The 23,811-nt window shown below is 38.6% G+C and overlaps 3 protein-coding genes and 1 non-coding gene across 4 annotated transcripts; 3 read left to right on the forward strand and 1 right to left on the reverse strand.

Annotated features, from left to right (window-relative positions):
- The first annotated feature begins 6,814 nt into the window (after window positions 1-6,814).
- LOC121753552 ((3aS,4S,5R,7aS)-5-hydroxy-7a-methyl-1-oxo-octahydro-1H-indene-4-carboxyl-CoA dehydrogenase) lies at window positions 6,815-9,669 on the forward strand. Its single transcript, XM_042148758.1, has 6 exons — window positions 6,815-7,293; window positions 7,563-7,775; window positions 8,033-8,128; window positions 8,739-8,884; window positions 8,994-9,213; window positions 9,354-9,669. The coding sequence occupies exons 1-6, from the start codon at window positions 7,159-7,161 to the stop codon at window positions 9,540-9,542; spliced, it is 999 nt and encodes a 332-aa protein (XP_042004692.1). The 5' UTR covers window positions 6,815-7,158; the 3' UTR covers window positions 9,543-9,669.
- On the reverse strand, window positions 9,612-11,651 carry LOC121753551 (UDP-glycosyltransferase 85A8-like). The gene is made up of 2 exons (XM_042148757.1): window positions 11,105-11,651; window positions 9,612-10,638 (listed from the first exon to the last, which is right to left on the reverse strand). Exons 1-2 carry the CDS (start codon window positions 11,598-11,600, stop codon window positions 9,695-9,697), a joined length of 1,440 nt encoding a protein of 479 aa, XP_042004691.1. The 5' UTR covers window positions 11,601-11,651; the 3' UTR covers window positions 9,612-9,694.
- Window positions 11,652-17,209: 5,558 nt separating this feature from the next.
- LOC121753785 (7-deoxyloganetin glucosyltransferase-like) lies at window positions 17,210-19,115 on the forward strand. The gene is made up of 2 exons (XM_042149038.1): window positions 17,210-18,544; window positions 18,769-19,115. The coding sequence occupies exons 1-2, from the start codon at window positions 17,352-17,354 to the stop codon at window positions 18,989-18,991; spliced, it is 1,416 nt and encodes a 471-aa protein (XP_042004972.1). The 5' UTR covers window positions 17,210-17,351; the 3' UTR covers window positions 18,992-19,115.
- Window positions 19,116-23,675: 4,560 nt separating this feature from the next.
- TRNAM-CAU lies at window positions 23,676-23,760 on the forward strand. Its single transcript is given in 2 exon segments — window positions 23,676-23,713; window positions 23,725-23,760. It is a non-coding gene; the product is annotated as a tRNA-Met (tRNA).
- Window positions 23,761-23,811: the final 51 nt, after the last annotated feature.

Raw genomic sequence — 23,811 nt, forward strand, 5'->3', positions numbered from 1 at the left:
AAGATATGTTTAGGGTTTAGAATTCTATAAATTATAGAATTCTATAGTATGTTGATTCATTGAGAAACAAAGTTAATTACTTGTTCTCATTCCCGGTTCTCGCGGAAATCGCTCCCTAGCACCTCAACTAGGGTTTATCTTTTCCTCTATTTGTTCGTTCAAATCGTGGTGCTCAGGCTCGATAGGTCAAGGACCTATCAATACAACATATTCTCATCTCAATATTTGTCTACGTTTTGTTCTTGCAAGAAACAATTACTCTTATTTCCATGGCTTTTCTAGGGGAATCACCACAACACACTCTCACAGACATCCGTGGGAATTGGGATGCTCGTGGAACTGCGTCGCCTCGTCAGCGCTCATGGAGAATTTCTAGCCACATTTGGGCAGCAAACACGGCCCGAGGAGAATTCAGACAGTCTTGACGAGCACTCGCCTCTGCGGCGTTGGTCGCCCCCTCCGTCAATCACGCAGGAACCGATGGGTTTCAAGTCTTATTCCATACCACACCTCAAACCTCCACGTTTTGATGGGAAAATGGCCATGGATTGGATCTGTAAGGTCCAAGAGTATTACAACCATTACTACACTCCGCTCGATGATCGCCTTTATCTTACGAAATACTTGTTCGATCCACCGGTAACCGATTGGTTTCATACTTATCAAAAAAATGACATTGATGGTTCGTGGGAGAATTTCTTGGTGGCAGTCTATCACCAATTTTCTCTAGATTTAACAGAGAGGGCGGATAAAAGGCAATTAGTCACCATCGATAGTTACAAGATGAAGAAAATTGAAGCAGATAGCACAAAATCTGAGTGTGAATCAACATAAGCAAAAAAAGAGGAGGTAGAACAAACGCATACTCAAGTGGTCAAAAAGGCAGCTCTTGCTCCACCAGCCGAGCCTACTGATTGTTTAGCCAAATCTGAAGCTGCCCCCTTTGAAGAAAATAAGGTTGAATCACAACGGGATATGAAAACAGAGGAGACAACGCTGAGGCTGAGAAGATCGAACCAAAAAATGATGTGGTTGAAACAAAAAGTGTGGTAGTTGAAGAGTTGGTAGAGGCTGAGGCAAAGCCACAAACTGAAGTTGTCGAAATGGCACGTGGAGGCGAAGCTACGCCCAAAGACGTCAAGTCGGTGGAGAAAGACTTGTTCTGTTTGTCTCAGGCCTCAGATGGCCGTGCGATCCCTCCGCGCATGGAGGTGACACGTCTGGGATTCTCAAAGGATGAATTGATTTTTGCAGGTTCTTGTATTTTGGACAATAGTTTTATGCTCAAAGCGGCTGCGTGGTACCGTGCAACTCGTCAATTTGGTGGCGTAATAGGGGTTCACATATTTGATCCGAGACCATTTGATGTGTTCAAACTGATCCGCTACGGAACGTTGGAAGACTTCACTGCAGCCCTCTCAATAGGCATCCACAATGAAGGAGAACATAGAGCTGCAACTACGGGTGTTGCCGTTGAAGCCAAGATATGGTATCACTTTTGCATTGCTTATTTCTTTTTCCCACCTTGAGGACAAGGTGGATTTCAACCGGGGGAGAGTTGATAGGGTCCTCGAGCATCTAAATAACGCTCAAGATCACGTCCAAATCTCTCTCAATCCCCAACTTATCTTTTAATAGTTTTTTTATTTGATTTTGCATATCTTTTGTAATCTTTTCATTTAATTATTTTGCTTGCTTAGCAAGGTATGTTTAGGGTTTAGAATTCTATAAATTATAGAATTCTCTAGTATTTTGAATCATTGAGAAATAAAGTTAATTATGTGCTCTCATTCTTGGTTCTGGCGGAAATCGCCCCCTAGCACCTCAACTAGGATTTATTTTGTTCTTCGTAATCGTTTGAGTGCTCTATTGCTGATCGATAGGATACAAAATCCTATCATAGTAGTACTTTATTTTTCAGTTATTGGACCCAATGTTTGAATTCATGTATATTCTTCCATAGCAGAATCACGATTCTTAGTTTATATGAAAACTTAAATTATCTAAGTTCTTGTAGACTATAAACAGTTGAAGTAACATTGGAATTAGCAATTAGGGGTACATTTATGATGATATCCAAGGAGTAACATTGGAATTTAATTATATTTATATTAAAATAAAACCCAAAAAATATTTTTGTTGATAATGTTCATGTCTAATTTGTAGCCAGTGAATTATGATCTTTATTTATGGGAGCATGCATGCATGCATTGAGTCACTTATCAATCATTTGTGGGGTTCCATAGTAACATAGTCAAACCATACCAACATATTGTGCACCTACCATAATTCATGTGAATTGTCCTCACTTGTTACACTTTTATTAGGCCCAATAATTCAAAAAATTTGGAGGCCTATGTTAGGTTACATGTTCCTATAATCTTTGACTTTGTGCACTCATTTAGTAGATAGACCAAGTGTCTCACATTTCTTTTGTCTTCTCTACTCCACATTACTAATTATATATTGTCGTATCAATGGCGTGTTCATAGGAGTGTTAATACTATCGGTTAATTAACATTATAGCTGAGCCGAACAACGAATCAGAAATACTCTCTCCATTCCGCAGTAATAGAGATATTTCATTTTGAGCACTCGTTTTGAAAAAATGATAATAAATGGTTAAAGTAGAGAAATAGTAAAGTAAGATAGAGAATAGTATAGAGAAGAGTAGAGAATAGTGTAGATAAGAGTATTATCTACCCTATTATCTATCTTACTTTACTATTCCTCTTCTTTAACCATTTATTATCATTTTTCAAAACGAATACTCAAAATGAAATGCATCTATTACTGTGAAACGGAGGGAGTGTGACTTAATTGTGATCAGTTAATCCACTCATCAATAGGTTAATGGACTAACTGTTTTAACTGACAAATTGTTCATTACGATTAAAAACCAAAAATTTATGAAGAGTTAGAAACAATTTTAAAAATTAAATTAAAATGAATACTACTATACTCTAATCCCACACGTTTATATGTTTGTATTAGGAGCATTAAAAGCAGCCACCCGACCACCACCATCCCTAGAGAATAAGTTGTACTAGTACTACTAGTAGTAAATAATAGTCCATGTCAACAAAGAGTCACACTTTTTCGTCGGTAACAAACTTACAATAATTTATTAAGGGTCTACGAAGACTATTGTTTATCATCACTAAAGAAAATGATGAGCTTTTAGAAAAATTTTTGCTATTCGCTATAACTGATAACCTATCGATTAAAATAAAAATTAAATCTAAAACAAGTTAGTGTTTCATAACATAAATGATTCTATTATAAATTGAGCTTTTCTGAATACGTGAATCTGTTTCCATTTTATAAATGCATACTTGCACAGATAAGATCACAATTGTAAAGTTGAGTTAATTTTTTTTCCAAGTTCCATCCAAAGTCCAAAAGAGGACACCCCTTTGTAATTCTTTTGTAATGAAGTAGTACTATTAGAAGATTATAGTAAAATTTATTTCTCAACAAACACCTACTTAGCATAATGATATCTCACAACTTTCACTTTAAATTTTACTACTCCATATCACCGTTTTATTCGACACATATCACTTTAAATTTAAGGGTGTCCACTATAAGGTGGACACGCCCAATAGCCCCGCCCCAGTTTTTTGTCCATAGCCCCAATTTTTTATCCATAGCCCCAAAATTCTATTTCCGCCACTATAGTGGACAACTCCAATAGCCCCGAAATTTTATAATCAACTTTCATTTTATAATATATCAAGTAATTATTAACAAATTTATCGGGCTCTAATTAGTGGATTAAGAAAGGCCGACTATACGAATTAAAAATAAAAATAAAAATAAAATAAAATAAAAATAAAATACAAATACAATACAAATTAAAATTAAAATTACACACTAAATTAAAATTAAAATCACACACTACATTGAATCTAGTACAAATCACTACCAAGTTTACACAACGCCACTACCTCCCCTACGTGCCCATACTTCTTCAATCAAATCGGCCTGCAGTGTGTTATGTGATGTGGTCCTGCGCATATCAGCGAAGCGTTGGATCAAATATTCATTGCTCCGTGGTACGCCCATCTGGATCGGCGCGGAGGCGACACCGTGACTTGTACTTGCACCCTCTTCCGGCGCCCATCGCTCTGCCGCAAATCCTTCATCTTCTATTATCATATTATGCAATATGATACAGGCTAACATAATATTCGCGACATCATCTTCGTGCCAAACTCGTGCCGGACACCGTATAATAGCCCACCGCGATTGGAGGACACCAAAAGCCCGCTCAACGTCCTTCCTAGCACTCTCTTGTTTGCGCGCAAAATATTGTTTCTTCGGTCCTACCGGTTGGCGGACAGTCTTCACGAATACGGGCCACCGCGGATATATTCCATCTGCCAAATAGTAGCCCCTACTATACTGCGTACCGTTGGCTACGAAGCTGATTTCTGGCCCCTCCCCCCGGCACTCCTCGTTGAAGAGAGGCGACGACTGAAGAACATTGATGTCGTTGTTCGAACCTGCCACGCCGAAATACGCATGCCAGATCTTCAGACGGTAGTCTGCCACGGCTTCCAGTATCATCGTTGGATGTTTGCTTTTGAATCCAGTAGTGAACTGGCCTTTCCATGCCACAGGGCAGTTCCTCCACTCCCAATGCATGCAATCGATGCTTCCTAACATTCCGGGGAAGCCGTGCACCGACCCGTGCATATCAAGTAGGCGCTGACACTCATCCGGGTTGGGCTTCCGTAGAAACTCCCCACCGAAAATTTCTCGGATCCCCTTACAGAACTGCCTAAGCACCGTGAGGCTAGTCGTCTCACCCATCTGTAGGTATTCATCGAACATGTCCGCTGGTCCAGCGTAGGCAAGCTGTCGGATTGCAGCGGTGCACTTTTGTTGTGTGGACAGCCCGATCCGGCCAGATGCATCACGCCGGAGGGTGAAGCACCGGTAACGCTCCGCCAAATTCGTCGCTATATAGTTGAACAGCCGCTGCGACATCCTGAATCTCCGGCGGAATATCTCGGGTGGATAACGGGGGTTATCCACGAAGTAATCATACATTAAACGTTGGTGAGCACCGACGTGGTCTCGTGGGATTGTCCGCCGATGAGTAATGGTGCGAGGGATCGGATCCTCCGCATCCTCCGCCTCCTCCGTCAAACGGGCCGCTACATCCTGTTGCACCTGTTGAATCAGAGCATTCCAGTTGTCTCTCCACAAATTGTTCATTTTCGACCCCAAATTGTAGTGAGAGAAATTTGTATAGATGTTGTGTTTGAATGGTGTGAAAATAATGAATGGAGTGTGGTGTATTTATAGGTGAATTGAAATGTAAAAAAAAAAAAAAAAAAAAATTCGCGCCGAATAGCCGCGGCTTCTTCCTCGTTACACTATAGGCGCCGCGCCTATAGGCGCGGCTATAGCTCCATCGCCGCGTCCTCGCCCCGCACGCGGCTATCCCGCGTCCGCCGCCTCCCTCCCCCCTCTCCGCGTCCACCTCCGGGGCGGACAACTCCGCCACTATAAGGCGCCCCACTTCCGCCCCGCTTCCGCCCCAAACGCGGCTATAGCCGCGGGCGTGTTATAGTGGATGCTCTTAGGAGTACTATTTAATTCGACACATATCACCGTTTTATTATTACAATTTTTTTATGGATAAACAACTTCAGTTAATCTAGGCTATTGATAAAGTATAAAAATTGTGAAACTATAGGCTATGTATATGGAAGAGAGAATGATCCCATCCTAAAAATGTGATATCTAATATTTAAAGTCTCTCTCTGTTTGAATGCAAATAAAATGCAAATGAAAATTTCTACAATTGTGACAAGAACCTAACAAAATTTGAGTTGATGGATGGAACCTAAAGTGAAAGTAAATAGGATGGATAATTACCGGTCAAAATCAAACTAAAACTCGAAATTGATTGATTTCTAGTTCATAGCATTATTATGTTAGGGACTCAATTCCCATATCGGTTGTGAGAACAATTGATTCGGTTGTGAGTTCTCCTGTTTGGTCTATATTGATACAGATCAAACAAGAGAACGCTCAATTTCCACATCGGTTGTGAGAATAACTGATTCGGTTCCCACATCGGTTGTGAGAACAACTGATTCGGCTGTGAGTTCTCCTGTTTGGTCTGTATTGATACAGATCAAACAGGGGAACTCATCCCAAAAGACTAATCTGTTAGGAGAGAGAGCTCATTTAGTCTATATACCCATAACATTCGACCCTCCTTTAAGGGCCAACGTCCTAGTTAGTCACGGCTGGTTCTTTGCCAGGCCACCACTCCGAGTTCTCGTTGGTCACGGCGGATTCTATGTCCAGCCACCACTCCGTAGGTCACCACTCCGAGCGGTCCCAAATGCACTCTTTGGTTCCCACATCGGTTGTGAGTTCTCCTGTTAAGTCTGTATTGATACAGATCAAACATGGGAACTCATCCCAAAAGACTAGCCTGTTAGGAGAGAGAGCACATTTAGTCTATATACCTATAATATTCGACCCTCCTTTAAGGGCCAACGTCCTCGTTGGTCACGACTGGTTTTTGCCAGGCCACCACTCCGAGTTCTCGTTGGTCACGGCGGACTCCGTGGGTCACCACTCCGAGTGGTTTGGGCTCTCAATGAAAACACCAATTGATACAGACCAAACAGGAGAATTCATCCCAAAAGACTAGCCTGTTAGGAGAGAGAGCTCATTTAGTCTATATACCCACGTAAGTTGTTCTCACCATCGATGTGGGAACTGAGTCCGTAACATATTACATTTTCAATCTTCAAATGAGAGATCACCAAACTATATGCAGCAAACAAGATCATTTATCACAATTTCATCATCAAATTGTACATGGAAATGATGGATTATCTTCGATATGAAGTTTATGCTCTTGTAACTGCAGAAAATCGTAAACAGTAAATTCTTCAAAAATTGAAACGGATTGATTAATCAAACTTCCAATTTTTCGCAGCAAAAAGCCAATCATCTGTATATACGTATTCGCTTACGACACGCTGCAATTCCAATTATTTTATCTGGAATTGCAGAAGAAATGAATTCGCTCACGTTTGCGGAAGGGAAAGTCGAATTGCACACTTCTCCTCAGCTAATAAGAAGACATAGAGAGTGAGAGAGAAAGAGCAATCAAATCAATCGATGGGGTGGAGAGGAGTGCTTGGATTTGAGTATGGCATAGTTCAGGCGCCATTAGGGCCTGACATCTCTGGTCCAGAGCTCGTTGCAGCCGTCGCTAACGCCGGCTGTCTTGGTTTTCTCAGAATTCCTGATTGGGTAATCCTTCTTCTTCTTTTGTACTCCATTTGAATAATTGAATTCGATTAATTTGATTCTGTGCAGTTATATGATTCAATTTTGGTTTGGATTTCCCCCTTTAGGTTTTACTCGAAAAATCTTCGATTCTGAAATACCTCATAGTTTATGTTGAATTATCTGTCTTCTTCCTTCGATTATACTGAGATGAACTTTTTTTCCACCTTATAATCTGAGATTCCTCGAATTGTATGATGATATTAGCTGGTTTTCTCCATTTGCGCAAACAGGAAGCTCCAGATTATGTGAGGGAGCTGATAAGGAAAACTAGGGCTTTGACTGATAAGCCATTTGGGATTGCTGTGGTTCTTGCCTTTCCTCATGAAGAGAACATAAAGGTCATACTGGAGGAGAAGGTTGCAGTTCTGCAGGTCTATTGGGGCGAATGCTCCCGGGATCTTGTACTCCGGGCTCATCAAAATGGCGTCAAGATTATACCTCAAGTGCGTATTTGAGCTTACTTTCGTGCTGTATTGATCTAATCGTTCGTTTATGTAATTGTGGCATCTCTAGGATTTTTGGTATGCACGTATTGATTCTGTTTCGATCATGATTGTTTAAAGGATTATTAAGACTGGGGTAGGCTGTTACTGCAGTTGTTTGTCAAATTTGTATAATTAGGATATCAATCATGGCTGTATGTACCTTCATTTCGCCGATGAGGTCAGAAGTTCAAGTGTTCTTACTGAATTTCATGTAGGTTGGGAGCTTCGAAGGGGCAGAGAAAGCAGTGAATGTGGGTGTTGATGGGATCATGGTTCAAGGGCGTGAAGCTGGGGGGCATGTCATTGGTCAGGTATTAATGCTCTTCTCTTCATATGGGGCGCACTTCTCGTTTATTGAATATTTTAGACCTTCCAAGACGACTCTGAGCAAGGTTTATATTCGAGAGCTCATGGTGCTAGACTGCTAGTGAACTATTACCTGTGAATAATGGCTTAATTAGATCAATCAAACACAAATATATTCGATTTTAGGATGGTTATTGTTATTCTATCAAAGGCATATGCTCCTTAGCTAGCCTATATGCAGAAAAGATGTATTCCAACATTATCATAGCTAGTAAGTGCTCTCTCGTTCCTTTTCTTGATACAGCTGTTTGTTTAAGTTTTGACATAATTAGCATTTGATTTTATGTCCTATCCAGCCTTCCCATTACTGTGATTCATGATTCAGTAATTGTTTTGGAAAGAACTTCCGTTCGAGTATATTATTTCTTGTCTAAATTTGTATTTGCCCAACATGTACCAGAAATCAGCTTAAAAAATATATTGTGGCCTGTCTAGGATAGTTAATCTTGACACTAGTGAGGTTGTTTATTAACGTTGTGCCTTTCTTTTCGTTCATCTTAAATTGTTAGCTAAATCTTTTCCCGAATTAGGACTAATCTTATGCTTAAAATGTAGGACGGGTTAATCGCTTTATTGCCAAGGGTAGTTGATCTTGTCCGTGGATGTGACATCTCGGTGATTGCTGCTGGAGGGATCGTGGACGAGCGTGGTTATGTAGCTGCTCTTGCATTGGGAGCGCATGGTGTTGCACTGGGAACTAGGTTTGAACTGCAATTCGTTCTGATTACTTTATGATTCCATTCAGTTACAGAATTTGTGATGAGATTAATTTTCAACATTCGAAGAAGTTACAAGATAAACATATCACAGGTTCCTGGCAACGGAAGAGAGCTTTGCTCATCCTATCTACAAACGAAAGCTGGTCGAGCTGCAAGAAACTGAGTACACTGATGTTTTTGGTCGTGCAAGATGGCCCGATGCACCTCACCGTGTCCTAATAGATCCTTCATTCGTGGACTGGAGGAACTTTCCGAGTGACCAGAACGAGAGCAATCAGCCAATCATCGGTCGTTCACTCATACATGGGGTGGTAAGTGTTTATTTCTTGTTTCATCAAAATCCAACTAGCCAGAATTTTTTGAGGGTTTTGATATTCTTGATAAGTGATCCTAATGTTAAGTATGATCCTAATGTTAAGTACCTTGACCATTGATGTTTTTTTTCTCACAGGAAAAAGAGATCCATCGGTTTGCTGGTACGGTCCCAAATGCAACGACAACGGGTGATATCGAAAGCATGGTAATGTACGCCGGGGAAGGTGTCGGCCTCATCAAGGAGATTATACCGGCGAGTCAAGTTATCGAGAGACTTGTTAAAGGTGCTCAAGTTCTTATTCAGAATGAATTTCCCTCAGAATAAGGTTTTGGGGAACTAAATCAAGCATAAGATGGAATGTAATTATCTAATAAGTGAGATGAAACATGGCAATGCTTCTAAGTTCATGTTTTATTACTATGCATATGTCCTTTGAAGTTTGACATGGTTATGACTTGTGAAGTCTTTAGTTTAGTTTACAAATTAGTATTCTTCTTAAGAAGAATCTCATTGACTAGCAAATCCATGTTAAGACAAGAAGATCCACCAGGTTGAGCAGCAGCTCGAATCTTATCCCTCCATTCTTCTGCTCTCAACCTCTTCCCCTTCCCCTTCTCCTCCTCCATCACTTCTCTCACTAGCTCTGCCACTCTCTCTCTCCTCACCTCCCCCTCGATCTCGACCCCCACCTCCCAGTTCCGGCATAGGTACCGGCAGTTTGTCTGCTGCTCCGCGAAGAAAGGCCAGCAGATCATCGGCAGCCCCTCCGCAAGTCCTTCAATAGTCGAGTTCCATCCGCAGTGCGTCAGAAACCCTCCCAGTGACGGGTGCCCCAGCACCCTCTCCTGGGCGCACCATTCCACCATCATCGCCCTCCCCGCAACTTCCTGCAGGAAGTTGCGGGGCAGGATCGCGGATTCCCCGCTGACCAAATCCGGCCTAATCACCCACAGAAAGTGGCTCCCGCTTTCTGCAAGGCCCCACGCGAACTCCAGCAGCTGCGCGGTCGAGACCACCGTGATGCTGCCGAAGTTCACGAAGAGGACCGAGCGCGGGGCCCTCTGGTCCAGCCATGGAAGGCAGGCGTCGTCTTCCTTCCAGAGGCTGGACCCGATCGCCTGGAGCTGTGGATCTTCGATGGCTCGCTCGAGCAAGTGGAGAGGGCCAATTGATAGAACTTTCTCGAATCTCTGGCGTTGGGCGTCGAGGACTTCCTTTTCTAGTCCTTCGCATGTGTTGAGTATCACCGCGGTGGCCCGGGCCGCGTTTTTGGTCTGTATGAGGTTGTAGTTGATCAGGACGTCGTCGGGATCAGTGGTTCGTACGAAGCTCGTGAAGTCCCGCAGCCGCATGTTCCGGAACCCTGGCACCCAGTCTATCTCCGTCGCCTCCAGATACCCGTTGCTTATCTGACATTCATCTGTATTAACCATTGTCCTCGTTTAGTCTATGTTATCAATATAAAAATAGTAGCCAAATTTTGAATTAGTATAAATTTTAGCCAAAATATACAAGTATCATTCGAGATTTAAAGTCTCCGAAATAAACAAGTTGAACATTCTAGCAAAGTAGTAATTTATTTCGCTCAATCGTTCAATTCACACTTATTACCCGAAACTTGGAAAATTACCATGTGTTACAAATTACCTAAAAAATCATTATTCAATTTAATAGATATTGATATTTTTCACATCTAAGTTGTTCTACATAAAAAACATGAAATAAAATTTATATCAACTAGTAAAATACTCCCTAAGGAGTCACTTCTTAGTGTTATGTTGGTCTTACTTCAATTAATAGGCCTAATTAGCTATATGTGAAATATTAATAAATAAGACTGTATGTAGCCTGGTAAAATCCAACGAATCACAAAAAAGAATAAAAACCTTTGAGTGGGAATATCCCTCTCTCAATGAGTCCACGAACATGACTATGCGCCCAAAACCCACAAGCGCTGGTGGTGAAGAAGTATATCGCCGGGATCCCAAGCCGCTCGGCCGCGTCGAGGGTGAAGCTCATGTGGCCGTCAGTGACGATGCACGTGACCCGAGGGCAGTCGCGGGAGCCGTCGTTGAGAGCCTCGATGAGGTCCAAGAAGGGAGGCAGGCCGTTCTTCAAGAGGGATTCGCAGAGCTCGGCAATGTCCTGGGTCGCGTCCTTGTCCGAGGGGGGGAGGCCGTCCGGGATGGCAGCAAAGCGGAAGTCCGGGAGGCCGGCCAGGGATGCGGGACCACGGGAGCGGAGGAGGCGGTTGTGGTTGAAGTCGGAGTTGACGAAGGTGACGAAGAAGCCGCGGGAGTGGAGGAGCTTGGCGAGCTTGAGGAGGGGGTTGAGGTGGCCTTGCGCCGGGTATGGGATCACCACGGCGTGAGGGCGTTGCATTTTGCTAGATATCTTCCTCCTCCTCCATGTAATGTTTGATATCTATACTTCGTGTATAAGATTAATTTGTCATGACTATTTTGCCCTTGTACCAATTTCAAAACTCCGACCCATAGAAATAGACCCTTTAGGGTTTACACGAATTTTAATACGTAATTGGTAAAGTATGAGAGAAGGAGAAAAAGTAATTGAAATTTGTGTTGGAGTTTGGAGCCCCTTGCACAGAAGACTTGTACAAAATAAATAAATCAGGCGTAGGATCTATTTGACAGATTATGGGATTAATCTATTCACATGTTAACACAGAATTGCATGCTAGAATGCAAATAATTCATGCTTAAAGAATATAAATCCTAAAACATGAATTCTACGGTTTAGAGTTACCGATTTGATTCTCCAAAGAATCGTCGATTGCTCGCGCCTTCTCCACGATGATCTTCAATACTAGACCACTGATCTTCTGACTGATTCCCGAACTGTATTCCGATATTAGTGCGGACTGATCTTATCGAAACACTAGGACTCGAATAAAGAAGACAAAGTTTTCTCAAGGAGGAGAAGCTGAAAAAACTCACGGAGGAGAGCTGAAATTTTCGTCCCCTACTGCAGAGAGGAGAGGGATGAAATTTTCTCTCTCACAATTAATTATCTTTTCTGTCTCCTTTATTCTCCTATTTATAATAGTTACATATTGGTCCCAGTCAGGGATCTATGGAAGGTTTTGGATATAGGCTCCCCCAATTAGCTTTTTACTAATTAAATTGAACCACAATTTAATACAAGCTTATATTGGAATATTACGAGCAGCCACTACAGAAGTAATATTGACCTCCCCATCCAAATCCGAAATTACAAGTAATCCGGGTTTCCATTTTATTTATTATTTATTTCTCGCGCTTAAGATATAAATGCCCATTAATTAATTAAAGTTTGCTATGGACTTAATTAATTAACATTTTATCAATTCCAAGAGTGGACTTAGCACGAAACACTTATTTACAATATATCAGGATTATTGGGTTGCGAAAACCCGCACCTTTTGATAAGTCAGAGTAGTGCATAATCAATATCGTATGCTCAATGCTAACGTATGTAGATTAAGAAATAATATTTTATCAAGACCTAGTCCTTCAGTAGATAGCATAAAGACACGTCTTACTGTTAGATCCATTCAGTGCTATACCACACCAACGTCATCTTATTTCAATAAGGCTTAGAAATAATCGGACTAATATTGCAATCTTTCGCGATAGGTAGCCAAAGCCTATCTAGGTTGTGAAATTCTTCTTTTTCTTTTGCAATGCATTGCATAGAACCGACTGTAGTTACCTTAAAGTGGACGGCGCCCACAACCAGTCTACTAAGCAAAAGACTTAGGCTTTGTTTACTTCTTATGCATTTAAATGTTTATAAAACATCTTATAAACGCACAAGTAAACACAATGCAATAATATACTGATTCTATTCATGCAAACTGCTCGAATAATACTGAATCGGGTTAAAAGTAGATTGTAGAGTTTTTCCGTATACAAGCAAGATTCTATTCGTTCGAACTTGCTCGAAACATGCTTTTCAGTATACTAAACCTAACAATTTGTGTAGTGGATATTGAGGCCCATAAATAATAAAGTAAAAGAGGATGATAAAAAAGTTGTCGTAAATGGATATAGACCATTTCTATGGGACGGACGAAAAATAAAATATGACATATTTCTATGACACAGTACCAGCAAACCGACCCCCCGCCGCCGCCTGCCGACGGGTGCTTTGAGGTCGACCAACCACCTGTTGGAGTATGGAGTCAAGTCGATTAGTCCATGACCACAACGATTCATATTAGGTCTAGAATTATGGTTCATTGCTTTTGCATGCATGTATATTCACCAATTGTAATGGTATTTAAAAATTAGAATGTGAAATCTTTGGTTTGGTATTAATTTCAAATATAAATACACATTGTATTAAACTGGGTAAACTGATATATTTATTTTTTATATTCATGAATCATGATGCATGTTGATCTTTGATTGATATTTTGTATATTTACTTTAACCTATTTTTGATATTTATTTCAATTATCTATGCGACGTTGCATATATACCACTACCATTTGAATAAAAATGTTTTCCTCAAAAAGATGTGTTGAATAAATTTGGCCACATAATTTAATTTTTAATGAACGTCACTATCATTGGATTCTCAATTGGACCAATCAGAGAGGGCCGCCGTGTATGAAGTAAATACAAAGACAAGAGTTTGTAATTTAGGTGCTACATTTTGCAGAACAGGTCATAATGGTCATTGTCCTTCAATACCAAGAAATGTGGTCTGTGTATGTAATCAGATTTGGTGATAAAAACAACTAATTTCATCGTCATTAGTGTTAATTAAACTGAGGATTAACGAAAGGTCACATTGATAATGTAGTTTAAATTAAAAAAAAGCCGCCATGAAATTGTATGGACAAAGATAAAGAGTTACAACATTTAAATACTACGGTCGTGACATCGTCGTTTACCTTTGTGAGTTTTTGTTTCTTGCTATTTGTAGTTATTCGATTATTTGTATACTTTCATTGCTTATTTTTGTGTGTTTTGTCTTTATAATATTTTCTTCCTTTTAGTTCGATTATTTGTGTACTTTCATTTCGTTTTGAAATTTTTATTTGCGTTTGGTCTTTGTTTTGTTTACTTGTACTCTCCACTCACACATATATCAGTGGCTTCGAGCGTTTGTTTTGTATGAAAAAATCAGTATGCCTAATTAATAAATGTTCATGATATATAAACATCTTTGACGAAATTTTATAAATACAAAAATATTAAATATCTACGTACACATCTACATGTCCCTCTCTCTCATAGTGATACATACATACCAAAAATATTTTCCATGGTTCACTCTCCAATTCAATGGAGTAACGCCTAGGTTAATTATGAAAAGGATGGAGAGGTAGAGAATTAGTCAAGGTGCGTTACACAAGTGGTAATATTAATGATTTAAAAAATGCATGCAAGTGTAACGATAGTAAATTATTAAATTTAAGCAGGGTCATGTTAAAGACATAACACTTTTTAAATATAAATCAATAGAACCAAATAAAATAATTCATTATAAGAAAACAAATAAAAAAATAAATCAAGTAATCATGCAAGATCTGAATTTCATGTAATGAACTAACAAAGAAGTATACCTTAAATGGTTTTTTATATGAACTATTTCTATTTAGTTATGCGTTCAGTGTTTAAAATTAATTATGTGTTGATCACGTACTTAATGGTAAATATATAATTTAGTTCTATAAAATTTCGATTATAATATTACCTATTTATTCTTCATTATGATTAGGTGGGCCAGGCCTAGTAATCTAGCATACTAGTATTATGATCTTTTAGCAGACTACATTAAAACTTGGCCCATGTACTTTTGCAGTTATTTCTTAATTAGTTCGGCCCATTCTAATAAAATAGTTCTCCAGTATAATTAATTATTAATAAGAGATAATACAAAATTATTAATGTTTAATTTTATTTTACTTTTTAAGGAATAATCTCAAAATAAATCATGAACTCAACTCAACTTGGGTGCATAAATATTCATGATGATCTGTACAAATTGCTTAAAATAGTTTGCGTCAGTTTACTTAATTAATGACTGGATTATAATAGAAGCTCGGTCATTAGGATTTGCAAAATTTGGAAAATCCAGCAATTAAATTTGGTAAATGTGTCCCTTTGTTTTTAATTCAAAAACATGGTATTACTGTTACGCGTTCAGTCAAATGTATATAACTGATCCACATTTTGAAAATGATGTGTGACTAATTATAAATATGTATAACTGATTTCACATTTTTGAAAATGTGTGATTTATACAAAATATGTCTTCACTGTGCAACTAATAATATATGGTGTATTAAAGCTAATTAATAGAATTAATCGCTTGTACGAGACTCTATGAAATCTAAAAGTAGTTTAGTCATAATTGATGTGTGGCTTGTATAGTTGAGTTTTTATTGATGATAAAATATAGCTCAACTAATAGATATTAGTTATGCCCTATTGAAAACGACTCATTTTCTTTTTTGGTTTATCCCAATCAAAATGATCCATTACTTAAAATGAAAATAACTTTATCTATACTTTATTTCATGTGTTACTTTACCCTCTCTATTCAACACACAAAATAATACTGCATAAAATCTCGTGCCGCTCAAGGGAGTAGCTATTTATCCTTCCAATTAATAAATGGGGATTCGAGCCTCGTAAATAAAACAAAAATCATTAGTTTTCCAATTAATAAATGGGGATTCGAGCTTCGTAAATAATAAAAAAAAATCATTAGTGATCCCGATTTGCTAATGAGAAATAATATCCACATGTAGTGAAATGATTGATGCATGTTTCCATAAATGTGATGTAGGTTCTTTTCATTTTCTTCTATTCAAATTTATGATAACATGTTTATGTCTTTAAATGAAACAATTTACTTTCGATTTATTCTTTAATTAAACAAAGATGAGGCACGACAAAACTTTTATTGGCAAGAGATCTTGTTGGTTTGATCTCGTTTATATGCGGGTATTTTTCCCCTTTATATTTTCATATAATTCTCAATTTCTCAGAATAAAAATATTCTTATGTAATTTCAAATTAAATATTGAGAAATGCCTAGTTACTTAGAAACTTACGTGAATCGTGATCTTCCATTATTGATGTAAATGTTTTTAAATACTTTTGTCGACATCACAGAGCCTATTGGGTTGAAGGTCGCTTGGCCAATAATTAATTATCGTATAAGGAAAAGGACAACTGTGAGTTTGAGGAATTTGATGAGTTGACTATGGATTAATTTATATATATTAATAATATGTAAGTAATAAAAATATACTTATATTTTATACCCGATCTTCTATCATGCGATGCAATGTCAGATTTAGGTGTGGTCGAGCAATAGTCTGACCCCACTGTCGGCTCCTATGAGAAATAAAAAACCCCATCGAATTTAGTTTTAGGAGTTTCTGCAACTCCAAGATGTGTTAACTCTGTCTCATCCTCGTTGAAGTTCACTTTTGTTCATTTCCGCCATCCACTGCCAGCGACATCTACCACCCCGTCTCTGCCATCGGACATCAATAATGACCTTTTCACTATATGCTACTTCACTTTTATTTCTTTAGGTAGCTACGCATATGCTACTTCTCTTTACCATATCCATTGTTGCATTTGATATCTCACCACTTTTACTTATTATAGTTGTTCACAAATTTTACCCAATGTGAAAACAAAAATGCTTCTTCTTTACCCAAAATATCCAAGATAAAAAGTAGTAGTACTTCTTCACCAAACAGATTCCTTAAAAAGTCCTCCTCAACTACCCACCCATATTATATTAAAGTTGTTAAAACAAGAATTCATTAAAAAAAACTTGGATGTCAACAATGGGACGTGACATGCACACACACAATACTCTAAAAACTTTTATGAAAGGTTGTAATAAACAAAGCAAAAGTCTGAAGATTCAAGTTATGGTTAATCCTTAAAATACATATTCAATTCCTAAATGACAACACACTAGCAACTTATTAGTATTAAACCTAAACAAGTAAAATGGATGGGTTGGTGCGTATCCATCTTTGTGACTATAATAATAATTCCATAATTTCAATATTCCAAATCTCTTCCTATATATATGTATCATTAATCAATGATACAAAACACAATCCATCAAGATTAACAAACATAAAACAAAATGAAGCCTCATGTCGTGTGCATTCCGTATCCAGCACAGGGGCACATCGCCCCTGTACTGAGATTCGCCAAGATCCTCCACTCAAGGGGATTCTTCGTCACCTTCGTCAACACTGAGTTCAACCACAACCGCCTGGTCCGGGCCCGCGGGCCCGAATCCGTGGCGGGCCTGGAGGGCTTCCAGTTCCGCACCATCCCGGACGGCCTCCCCCCGTCCGACAAGGACGCCACCCAGGACATCCCGCAGCTCTGCGACTCCCTGACGAGGAACGGTCTGGCGCCGTTCCTCGCCCTGGTCGACGACCTCAACGGGTCCCCCGGCTGCCCCGCAGTCAGCTGCATCGTCTCCGACGGGGCGATGAGCTTCACCCTCGACGCGGCCGAGCGGCTCGGGGTCCCGGAGGTCGTCTTCTTCACGACGAGCGCGTGCGGGTTCTTGGGATACTGCAATTACGCCGAGCTGGTGGCGCGTGGGCTGTTTCCGATGAAGGAGGAGCAATTGAGCAATGGATTTCTCGATGAGGAGCTTGATTGGGTGGAAGGGATGAAGAATATAAGGCTGAGGGATTTCCCCAGCTTTGTACGGACAACCGATGCTAAAGATATCATGGTGAATTACAACATTTTGCAGACAAAAAATGCAATTCGAGCTAAAGCGGTTGTTTTGAACACTTTTGATGATCTAGAGAGAGATGTTCTCGATGCGATTAACGCGAAGTTCGAGTGTGTATCGACGATCGGGCCTCTGCAGCTCCTCGAGAAGGAGGTGGAGGCCGCGGAGGTCCGGGCGATCGGGTCGAGTCTATGGAAGGAGGACGACGGCTCGATCGCGTGGCTGGACGGCCGGGCGCCGAGCTCGGTGCTCTACGTGAACTTCGGGAGCATCACGGTGCTGTCGCCGGAGCAGATGGCGGAGTTCGCGTGGGGCCTGGCGAATAGCGGCCAGAGCTTCTTGTGGATCATCCGGCCGGATTTGGTCTCCGGCGAGAACGCGGTGGTGCCGGAGGGGTACGTGGAGGAGGTGGCGGGGCGGGGGAAGATGGTGGGGTGGTGCGCGCAGGAGCGGGTACTGGCGCACCCGGCGGTCGGGGGGTTTCTGACGCACTGTGGATGGAACTCGACTCTGGAGGGGCTGTCGGAGGGCGTGCCGATGATCTGCTGGCCGTTTTTCGCGGAGCAGCAGACGAATTGTAGGTATGTATCACTGGACACATCTGCCTCAATCGATTGAGAAAATTTGAAATTTCGTATATTAGTGATTGACTAGCATTTGACCGACTTTATGATTTAAATAGTTATTAATCATATTTTTAATATAACAATCTTTCGTTTTTTTACTACTATGTTTTATGTGAATTATTGTTTAAAAGATAAAAAGCAAAATTTAGAATATATATGTAAATAAATTTTTGTGATAGGTATGCATGCACGGATTGGGAGGTGGGGCTCGAGATCGAGGGGGAGGTGACGAGAGAGAAAGTGGCGGAGCTAGTGAAGGTTTTGATGGAGGGGGAGAAGGGGAAGGAGATGAGGAAGAAGGCGTTGGAGTGGAAGCGAAAGGCGCACGCAGCTGCGGACGTTGGCGGCTCGTCTTACCGGAACTTGGACTTCTTGATCAATCAGATTTTGCTCAAAAACTAGGTTTTTGAACAAAAATTTACTATTCAAAATTGAAAGTTACAGTATTATTTAAGGTTGAAATTATTGTCATTGCATGTGAATTTTGATTGATATTAACGTTTGTGGTTTCTCGTGTTCAACATTATTTTTTTTCTTTTTGTGCAATTTCTTGATGTCAATCTTTTCATGATAACTAAATGCGCGTACATGGAAAAAAAATTGGTCACGTCTAATCTTTGGATTAAGAGAGAAAAAAAGGAAAATATAGATTTTTATAACTATGATTGATAAGATACATCATGTAATAATATGTCCAGTTAATATTTTTATTTTCTTTTTAGTAGTAGATGTTGATGTTGATGTTGATGTTGATTAATTTCAAAAGGACCAGTACATATAAACTGATATCAGGGTTACGATTGAATGTAAGAGACTGGTTTCGGTTCCAATCCACAATGTCAAATGTCAATTAACCACCGGTCCAAATTTAAAATAGGGCACCATGATGATGATTTGATTAAAGGTGTGAAAATTATTACACATGCTTAATACTGTTATTCTATAATGGCTTTCAAATAAACGAGTTAAATGATTAAGGGTGTATCACTCTCACTTCCTTCTTCTAAACATATTTTAAGCAAAAGTGTAGCGATAGATCCTCTCTTAATAATGGCAATTATATATGTTATTTACTCTATTTCATGATCTTAAGACTGAATTAAGATCCCATCTTCATTAATAATATAATGAATTAAAAAAAATAAGAAAAAAGAAGTTGTCCCAATACATATTTTATTCTGTGATATATGTCAACTCTAATTGAGATTCGTGCATTTTGTAGTGTATTATTAGTGGGGAAGAGATAAGGTAATAAAAACTAACTAGTGTTGTAATTTGCCTAGTAACAATTAGATAAAGCAGCAGTATGAATTAAATGATTAATAGGACCACTACTTAAGCATTTTATACTATTAAGAAGATAAAATAGTCGTATGGGAGTAATTAGTGGAAGTCTGCCTTCCCTATTTATTATCATCAATTCCAAATTGTCATAGTTGACTAATTAGTTCGTCATGTGGCCAAAACTCAGTTGCAATTCATGATGACCTAAATTGGTTAAATCATCTTTGCTTTTAAATTTTCCAATAAATTTAATAATTTTCATCGATGTATGATTAGTAATTTAGTATCGTTACATGGAGGAACATTTGGCTAAATTATCAACGTATGACCGAGTATCATTACATGGAAGAAAGTCGATCAATAGGGTTTGCAAATTTATATTCACCAAATAAAGTAATGGGAACAAGATATATACATATATAGTATATATCAATATACACACGAAAGTCGAAACATATTTTGACCTAAAAATTCAACACACATTTTGATTTTTAAAATGATATTGTAACACATTTTGACCTAAAAAATTCACACCTTTAAGCAATTAACCCTTAAAATAAATATTACTATGCACCTCTTCAAATTTGTTACTTTGACAAAATTCACTAGTCTGCAATAATGGAATCATCGCTCTAATATATAGGTATTTAAAATAAAGGTGGTGATCAATTGTGATTTTTTAGCCTAATTGAGAATTTAGATTCATTATTAGCCACTTATTTTTATTAAATGAGTGGTCCAGAATTTGCCGCATGGAATATATTTTTAGATTAATTAATTATTAAATGGCATAATGGTAATTTCATGGTACATTTTATTCAATAAATATTTTTTTTTATTTTATTTCTATTTTAATTTTTTTAATTTTTTTTTAAAAAAATTTGTCAACTACATATACAATTCATGTCAACTACACACATATAATGTCAACTATATATATAATTCATGTCAACTATAAGTTGTTACATTTGATGTACTGGTTATTGACATTTGATGTGCATGCTATTGACGATAATACCCATGAGTTGACATAATCTACTTGCAGTTTTTCATTTTTTCTAGTTTTAAGATTTATGGTCAACATATTAAGGGATGCATGTTTATATACATTGAAAATATTATAGTAATAGCTAAAGTGATTTCTATTACAATATGGTTATTTGTTTATATAGATCAGTATCTTTTTTTTATTAATTATAATGATCTTATTAATGAACTAAACAATGGCAGCTTATAAACAATATCATTAGGCATAGTTTGGTAGATTAGTGAAACAATCCTGAGTTAAATTATCTTTATACAAATTATCTTAATAAATTTGATTAATAATCTATTCTACACGTTTGGTAGACTATAGGAAATATTTGTTTTATTTTTTATGTTGTTTGATAGGACTCCAAATAATAGAATAAAATAGGTAAAAGACAATATTATCCTTTTAATTAACTTTCATAATAATTAGAGTTATTTTTAAAATTAGATAAAATGATGTGTTCTAGTCTCCATCTCCATTACACAGTCTCTTTCTCCACTACTCCATTCTCTCAACTCTCATGTTTCCATTACTCATTTCTAAATATAGTAAAGAGAACCGGAACTCCTATTCGCGGACGAACTGAAATGACAAAACGGGACTCTCATTCGCAGACGGAAGGAGTACTTTGCATTGGTATATCAAAACACATTTTATTAGCCAAGGGATCCGAAGGTTTCAAGAATGCAATAATGAATGAGTTAGGCTGCAGAGAAATGGATCTTCTACTTCACTATTTATATTTTTAATAAGCAAAGTCCACCAATCTCTACGTATTTAATAGAAGTTGTTGGGGATTTTAAAAAATTTTGGATGATCAGTTGAAGACTTGAACTAATCTTACATAGATTCATAGCCCAACAAATATGAAACAAATCTTGAGACTCTTTTGCATGCGAGTATATCTCCTTAAAAAATAGTACTCCGCCATTTAATTAAATAAGTCAATAAACTAATTTATATAAAGACTATTCATAGCCTAACGTATGCTACGGTCATTAAAATAATAATAATAATGTGAAGTAATTTTTCATGAAATTTAAATGGATTATACGAATGTAGAGAACTAAAAACAAAAGATATTTATGTAAAAAAATATGTTAATATGAGGGTATTTGTGTAAGAAATAGATTTGTCAAATTTTAAAATTAAGGGAGATAAATAATCAGGCCATGGAGGCTAGTTCATTTGGGGGCCACGAGGTGGTAGATAGCTTACATGCCTAGTACCAGCTGGGAAGAAGACTAGTTCGTTGGGGCCACGAAGGGCTGGGGTGGGCTAGTTCGTGCGGACACGAGGGGCTGGAAGTAGAGATGCCCACCGGTTCCGGTTCCGGCGGTTAACCACCGAACCGGAACCGGCGGGTCCGGTTTCGAACCGGAACCGTGGCAATTTTCCCGAACCGGAACCGTCGCAATTCGGGTCGCGGTCCGGTTCAGGTTCAAGATATTTCGAACCAGAACCGTCACCGAACCGGCGGTTCGGGACGGTTCGGAACCGGCGGTTAACCGGCGGAACCGCCGGTTCGGGCGCGTATATCAAGGCATCGGGGATGGGGCCGACGGCGGCAGCTTTTCAGCTGCAAAACCGGCCGGTTTCGGCGGTTTTTTGGCGGTTAACCGTGAAAACCGGCTGTTTTGCCCGGAAACCGGCGGCTTTCCGCCAAAACCACCGGTTTTTCCGAAAATTCAATTTTTTTTTTTCAAATTCGAATTCTTCCATAAGAGTTTCTCTCTTCAATCTCCCAATTCTCTCTCTTTGTCTCCAATTTCTCATTTGTGCTATCGTGCTTCCATTTAATTATGCAAGCGCTACTCTTATTACGCATTGTTATACACTTATACTTGTTCCCGTAGTTCTATAAGTTGTCTTTCTTTCTCAATTGCTAAAACAAAAAAATATATATTATTCCATATTTCTACATTTCTACATAGCAATATGTCATCATCCCGAGAACTACGTGGGCTTTGATTCCTCAATAAAATTGTGGATACGTAGACAACTCAACTTAAATTTGAAAAGTTTAACTTTGAAAGTTTAAGTTGAGCTCAAGCCCTTTTCAAATTCCCCCCCCCCCCCCATTTCATGTTTTTTTTATTTACGTTCCCGAGTCCGACGACACTTGTAAATTATATTACATTGTTATATGTTGTATACTTGTAGTTGTAGTTGTAGATGTATATGTATTATAAATTGTAATGTATCGTTGTCCGTTACAACTCAAACTCAATAAAATTGATATCATTTTCTCCTTATTCGTCGTATTTCTATTTGAATTATACATTGTCTTGTACTCTTGTTCCAAATTGTTGTATAAATCCAAATTTCAAATTTAAAAAAAAAAAAATCGAACCGCGAAACCGCCGGTTCCGAACCGGAACCGCCTAAACCGTCCGGTTCCGAACCGTGGGCAACACTAGCTGGAAGAGGCTGGTTCGCTTGCCAATGTATCTCGAACTCCGATGTGTGTGTGGGTGTGTGTCCGATGTGTATGTGTGTGTGTGAAAAAAAAAATAATAATAATCAGACCATGGAGACCAGATTATTTATCTATAGTATGAGAGTTTATTATCTCGAGCCCATCATAAATCATAGGCTTTAGAAATAAATAATTTATGCTACCAAATGATCCATAATATAAGTTAAATAGCCTAATCTGCCATTATTATAGCTACCAAACTATGCCTTAACATATCGATTAAATTTTAATTTCGACCTATTTCTTTAACATAATAGATAAAAAACGAACTTGAAACTTATACTCAACAAGGGGTGGTGGCGCAGTTGGCTAGCGCGTAGGTCTCATAGCTTCTGAGTAATCCTGAGGTCGAGAGTTCGAGCCTCTCTCACCCCATAATGTTTTTATTTTTCCTAAATAAACTTTTTATTTGTCTTAAATTCTATA

This window comes from Salvia splendens, chromosome 11 (genome assembly GCF_004379255.2).
Source record: "Salvia splendens isolate huo1 chromosome 11, SspV2, whole genome shotgun sequence".
NCBI lineage: Eukaryota > Viridiplantae > Streptophyta > Magnoliopsida > Lamiales > Lamiaceae > Salvia > Salvia splendens.